Source organism: Belonocnema kinseyi, chromosome 8 (genome assembly GCF_010883055.1).
Source record: "Belonocnema kinseyi isolate 2016_QV_RU_SX_M_011 chromosome 8, B_treatae_v1, whole genome shotgun sequence".
Classification (NCBI taxonomy): domain Eukaryota; kingdom Metazoa; phylum Arthropoda; class Insecta; order Hymenoptera; family Cynipidae; genus Belonocnema; species Belonocnema kinseyi.
This window is the reverse complement of record NC_046664.1, coordinates 28,549,125-28,556,200: the sequence shown is the minus strand read 5'-3', so window position 1 is coordinate 28,556,200 and position 7,076 is coordinate 28,549,125. Positions and strand designations below refer to the sequence as shown.

At 30.1% G+C, this 7,076-nt stretch overlaps 1 protein-coding gene across 1 annotated transcript in view; it reads right to left on the bottom strand.

The window, feature by feature from the left end:
* Positions 1-6,751, bottom strand: part of LOC117178420 (coiled-coil domain-containing protein 186-like) — a 250,099-nt gene extending 243,348 nt beyond the window's left edge. Inside the window, exon 1 of the mRNA XM_033369847.1 lies at positions 6,723-6,751. Within this exon, the coding sequence (XP_033225738.1) occupies positions 6,723-6,751 (29 nt within the window). The remainder of the gene's footprint in view (positions 1-6,722) is intronic.
* Positions 6,752-7,076: the final 325 nt, after the last annotated feature.

The following is a 7,076-nucleotide window of genomic DNA, read 5'->3' as shown; positions in this document are numbered from 1 at the left end:
TTGAACCGCACTTACTACAACTATGTTTGGTGTTGTTATTGTTGTTTCCACGAGAAGCTAGGGAAAGGGGTTCGTCCATCCTTGTAGAGCCCCGCATGCAAGAATAAGGCTGCGTACTCTGAGAGGTCGCCCGGTATCCCAGAGTCACCTCTCTAGACACCTCACCCAGGTGCCATTCAGCTTTCGGCACGGTTTTCACACCTTCGCTTGGGGGTTAATTCCTTCGGGACAACCCCTGGATAATTGTCCGCGACTGCCTATTTATTTTTGCAACCATATTCAGCAGAAACCCTTGGTACAGGGACCCTCTATCCGCAACCCGAGGACGCGTTCGGTGGCTTTGTCATAGGCCCTTCAGTTTATATATAATGCTGCAACTGCTAACTGCGTGAGCCAGCAGTTCTAGGAAGGCTAAGAACGGGGTGACTTAAAGCGAGAGTTTGGTGTAGTTCAATTTTCAACCTACCAAGATGACTTTTCAACCAAATGGTGGTATTCTTAAACAAAAAGGAATAAGCTTCTACCAAATATAGGTGAATTTTCAACAAATAGTTTAACTTTCTACGTACTGGTTGAATGTTTAATTAAAAATATTTATTAATTCCTAATGAAAAAGATAATAGTTGATGATAAAAATAATTTAATTTGTTTTAATTTTGCTGTATGGAAGAGTTTAATGTTTAACCCAGAAATATTAGCTTCCAACCGTAAAGTTAATGCTCAACCAAATAGGTGAATTTTCTTACAAAATAATAAAGTTTTTAACCCATAGAGGGTTTTCACAAAAAAGTGAAATTTTTACACAAAAGGACGTATTTTCTACAAAACAGTCAAATTTTGAACCAGTAAATGTAAATTTTCTAGTAAAAAGTTGTAAAAGTGTTAATGTTTTAATTGAAAAAGAACTATTTTTGACGAAAATCTAACATTTCTCTTTGAGGTTCAAAATAATATTAAAAAAAAAAGAATTTTGAAAAAAAATTTTTAGTTTCGAGTCTGAGAGATGAAACTTCAATTAATAAAATGAATTTTGAACATGGGTGTTCAACAAACTTCATGAATGTTTGAGGAATCAATTCGATGGTTTCTACGAAGAACAGGCTATCATTTCGTTATCGTTAAGAAATAGGCTAACTTTATTTTTTATAAAATTTAGTAAACACGGAGAAGTGTTAAAAAAAGTCTTATAAAATTTCGTATTTTAAAATATTCAAATATTTTAAATTTAGTGGAAAATGTTTGGAAAAATACTAGACTATTTAATCGTCCTGGAAACTGAGCTAAATGAAGTTAGCTTAATTCTTAATGGTGTCGAAAAGAAAGCCTATTTTTCGTAGAACCCATCGACTGGAACTTTCATGTAAAAACTCTTAATATAAAAAAAGGAATAGTTAAATTTCTAGTTCAAACCTTCATTAAAAAAAAGAATTTGAAACAAAAGCGTGATATATTTAAGAAATAAAATGAATGTTCCACAAAGTAATTTAAATTTCTTCAAATTAGTTGAATTTTCAACCGAAAAAGTTGAATTTTTAATGAAAATTGTAATAGTTGAATTCTGAAATAAAAATGATCAATTTTCAGTCAAAAATGGATTGTTTCAGTTTTTCGTTGAGGAACTTAATTTTCTACTATAGAAAAAAACAAATAATTTTAAACAAAATAGCTCAAATGTTCTAGGGAATAAGAGCGTAAGTTCCAAAACTCGAATTTTATACGAGACACGAAAATCTTTAACTTTAACGCATATTATTTTTTTCACAACAAACAATTACACTTGAGGTATCATGACTTAAAATTAAAATAAATAAAATTATAATTAAAAAAGTGTACGGATTAACATTCTTGAACCAGAAATTTTTTAATTTTAAAATTCATCAAAGTTAAAAAAATCAGTTTAAAGGTATTTAATTTAAAATTATTTCAGTATCATATATTTTCTGTTTAACTCATTTGCAATTATCATTTTTAACTTTTACTTTACCAATTTCAATATTTAATACTAGTTCGGTAATTATTTTGGAACAGTTCTAGATATTTTACAGAAAAGTAATCTATCATTTAGCAAATTTTTTTATATCGGATACTTCGGAACATGTGGAGTAATTCAAAAAATAAAATATTTGTTCTCTGTAGCAAATAATAACGACTCTCGAAAATTAAAAACGTATATTTTACAATAAACTGTGTATCAATTAAATTCAAAAACCTCTAGTCATATCCACACATCATAAAGAAAAATGACTAAATTGACCGATAAATTAGACATCTCTCTTTTTCAACCACTTTTCATCGTCGTCCATCATTTTTTAAAAGTAACTTCGTGAACGAGGGGGAAGTCTGTAATAAATCCGCCTCTTGTTATCACAGATGAGCCCAGGTAACGTATACTGGTAAGCGCCGTGCAATTAAAGCACGTTGCATAATTGCACCATGGCATAAGAGAGTAAAATGTAAAAAGTAAATGAACCGTCTTGGGTAATATTGCTTTATTAAGAAAATGGGATAATGCCACGGTGTGTGACAAATTGGGAGCAACGCACGCTCGCGACGCTTACTCATACGGTATATCTTGCCGATACGTGCGTATAAAGCATCTGTTATGTGGAAGACAGGAAAAGCGATGAATATTCATGAAACGAGTCGAGTGTCGGTGGGACCGAGTCGGGTAATGCTTGTAAGCACGGGCGATGGAAGAACCCGTTCACACGAGGTGACGAACATATGTGTGTAGGTATATATAATGAAAACGGGTTATAATCTACAACTATTAAAATAATTTGATTAGCGATAGGGAGAGAATATTAGACTGAAATTAAAATTCGGAAATATGAATGTTCACAGCAATACGAAAATCAAAAGAGTGCGCGGACCCAAAAAGGAACACCCATAGTTCGTGTTTCACGGCGATACGATAATTTGGGTAAGGTCTCAGTTAATCCAAATTTTATTTCTCCCAAAATTTATTAGTCCCAAAAATTCAAACATAGAAGTATGAGTTCTAATTCGGTAGCCACTAACACTTCTGTATCCACTAATAGGTCCCCGAGATTATTCCTTTTCAAAAGATCAAAAAAAAGGCCGCTGATTACGAATGTCTTCAGTTTTTCGAAATCCGGGTCAATTATTGTTTCAACAATTTTTTAAAAGAATCTAATTATTTATTTACAAAAAAATTGTAAAATGATTTTTAGCATGGCTGAGCAAAAATAAAACGTTTTTGCATTTTGCTCTTTTTCGTACGACAAATTGTTTGCAATGTGCAGCGTTACAAACAAATGATTTTTAAACAAAATTGCCATATTTGCACAGTGTTACCTCAGAATCTAATGTTTAAAAAAAAATGTTAGACGTATACACTCTCTATACCGAGGATGGATCTATTGAGAGAAAAATTAAATCTTCTAATCGAATAAAAACTTATCTCATTAAAATGTTGTTAAAAAGTTGATATTTTAAGAGGAAATCGTTTAGACTCTTCATTTATTAATAAAAAATCACGCAGATCAACCAGTGCGATAATATTGCTTTAAATTGTTACGAAACCTTTATCTAGCATTAATAACATAATTGGTTGTTCATAATTTTTTTCTCAATTGTTTATAACAATTGATATAAATAATGATCCTTAATAACTAGAGTTAACTTATATTTTTTCAGAAAATCCTTCACACATGATTCAACTTTTCACTCATGTGATATTTTCTTGTACGACGAGCCATTATTTATTTATGGCCTTATAAACAATGTATTTTTTTATCAATATGCGTTCCCCTTTAAGCCACAATTTTCAAGTTATTAGCGATTTCCTTTTTTTATATCCTTACTTTTATCGTAAACAACATAATTATTTTAGGTAGCATTTTCGACACCTAGGTTCTATTATTTATAACTATTGTTATTAACAAAACTGCTTAATTAAAAAACGATTTTTCCCACATTTTTTTTATTAACCTATGACTAAAAATAAAACTTTGTTCTTTCGTGATATTTTTTGGTACGATGAGTCATTATTGATTCACGGCTTTATGAACAATGTAAATAAATAAAGGCTCATCGTCCCAGAAAACATCACAAAGGAAAAAAATTTTATTTTTTGCTATAGATTAATAAAAAAATTTAGAAAAATCGATTTTCGTAATTAAGAGTTTTGGTTAATAACAATAGTTACAAACAATAAGGTGCAGGTATCGAAAATGCTATCCAAGATAATTATATTGTTTACGGTAAAATTAAGGATATAAAAAACAGTAATTGCTAATGACTTGAAAATTGTGGCTTTTAGGGGAGCGCCTATTTATAAGAAATACATTGTTTATAAGGCCTTGAATAAATAATGGAATGTCGTATGAGCCATTTCTAAGCTAGCTAATTAGCATTTGGAAACGTTTTTTCAATCTGTTGAGTTGATCTTTTCATAGATTTCATGTTAAAAGATATTTGCTAAAGTTTAGGGGGCGAAAAAAAATTTTTTGTAAAAGTTAATAACAAGAAAATTATAATGTTTCAACGCGACTAACATTTTTCTCACAAACGACTAAACGGATAATAACGACTGTGACTTAAACATTTTCACTTGTGAATGTCAATGATAGAAATATGCTTTTGAATTTACAAATGTTAATTTCGTCATCAAATTCTCATTTGTTTGTAAACAATTTAAAATTTTTTCCACATATACCAAATTTTTAATTTCGCTTTTTTCTACTTTACTTTCGAAGAAAAATGCTGGAAGAAATATGATGTAATTGTTATCATGGGCATTGATCAAAGACTTTTCCAAGCTTAGGTCACAACAAAAAATTTATTGTAAAAGTTAATAATAATCAAATATGAATGTCTATGATAAAAATTACATCGTGTTTCTTCCAGCTTTTCTCTCCGAAAGTAATGTAGGACAATGTAAGATAAAGAAATTTTCCGTAATAGACGTTCATAAATACAAAATTTCGATGTCACAGTTGTTAATATCCGTTTAGCCGTTTAGAAGAAAATTTTAGTTATGTTGAAACATTATAATTTTCTTGCTATTAACTTTTACAAACAATTTTTTTTCGCCAACTAAATTTCGGAAAATAACGTTTAACACGAAAGCTATAAAGAGATAATTATAACAGCTGGAAAAAACACTTTGAAATGCTAAGTAGCCAACTAAGAAAAATTCGACCTTGACCAAAAATTCAAGTTTAAATTAAAAAAAATAAAATAAAATAAAAACTGGTAGGCAGAAAATTCCAAAATTTTTGCATTTCGATTAAGCTCGACCAATACTGCAGCACTTTGGACGTCGCTTGTTGTATCACCATACTTTTTTACTTTTTTGTGGCTGTGCTATTCAAATAAAGTTGAAAATCCATTTGCTTACTTTATTCAAATTGATGCTTTTATAGAGAAAAATTAGGGGTTTTGTTAGAAATGATTTTTTGTTCTAAGAGAGCTGCAACAAAAAGAAACCTCTGTTGCTGAAAAGGAACACAAGATGCTAACTTTTTTTCCAAGAAACTAAAGTGTTCTAAGATGAACTTTTTTTACAGCACTCGATTTCTGCCTCAACTTTTACGTATGAAAGTAGAAAGATTATAAAAGATAGAAGTTGAGGGATAGGAAAAGATAGAACTCTTTTATCTCATTCAAGGAGTCACTTTGCATCCCTGAAATGCTATCTTTTTACAACTCGAATTTCAATAATTTTCTATCTCTATTTCTTCCTCTTGTGACCGAGGACTTTTAACTTTTTCTATCCTTTTGTCTAACTATTTATTAAGAATTTAAATATTTTTCTATTCTTTCCTCTATCCTTCGTCACTGAGGACCCTTGTATCTTTTTGGTGTACTTTATTGTATTTTTTAATATAAATTTGGATATTTTTCAATCTCTTTTTCTTTCTTCCACGATTGAGTTCTCTTATCATTTTCTATTTCTCAAAATCCGGAAATCCTTAAAAAATGCAGGGAAATTATTGAAAAATATATATGACTTTGACCACGTACCAGAAACACAATATAAATTCCATGATTCTGTACTCCTTGGTTACTTTTATCTTCTGACATCTACCAGCAAGATTTTTGGGTTGACTTGGATAGATGAATGATAGGATGAAATAGGAAAGAGAGGATTAAAAAAGATAGACGTAAATTTAGATTAACAAACAGTTAGAAATAGATAGACATTGATGGATGTAGCATCAGATGAGATAGAAGAGAGGAGATTGAAAAAGATAGAAGGGAATTTAGATTAACAAAGAAAGATATTGACAGACATAGATAATGGATCGAATGAGATAAAGAGAAGGGCATTGAAAAAAATAGGAGTTTGTTTACATTTAAAAATAGATGGAAAAAGATAAACGTTGATAAATGTATGATACGATAAGATAAGGAAGATGAAATTCAACACGATAGACTAGGTTTTATATTGACAAAGAGATATAAAAAGATTGAAGTGGTTAGACAAAGGATAGGATAGGGTACAGAAGAGGGGATTGAAAAGGATAGACGTAAATTTAGATGTACAACGAGATAGAAAAAGACAAGACGTTGATAGGCGTAGTTCGTAATGAGATAAAAAACTGTAGAGGAGAGAGGGTATGATTTTTATGTGATTATTTTATCGTGAGAAGTTAAAATTATCTGGTTACATGTCATCATTCAAACCCGTTTTTTAAATACTTTATTATTTAATATTTAATTAATTAATTGCTATTGCATTTCGGTCTGCCTACCCCATACCCTGGAGCATGATGTCCCTCATATTACTGTTAGTTTAATTCATTAATATGAGGATTGTAGAATACAAAATGTACAATATAGTAATTCTTGAAAGCATAATGTAATGAAAAAAATTGTTTGAGACATGATCAGATGTCAGATGCCAGAAATTGAAAGAAATACTTCATCTATAAGAATCTAACATTCTGATGATTCAAGCATTTCAAAATAAGCTGTAAGTGCTTAATTTCTACCAAAAACTATTGCAGCCATTTTTATTAAAACTTTTTTGTTAAATTAACAAATTTGACACGAATTTTAAAACAAAAATTTCATCAGATCACCAGTTTTTCAAACAAATAAAGTAA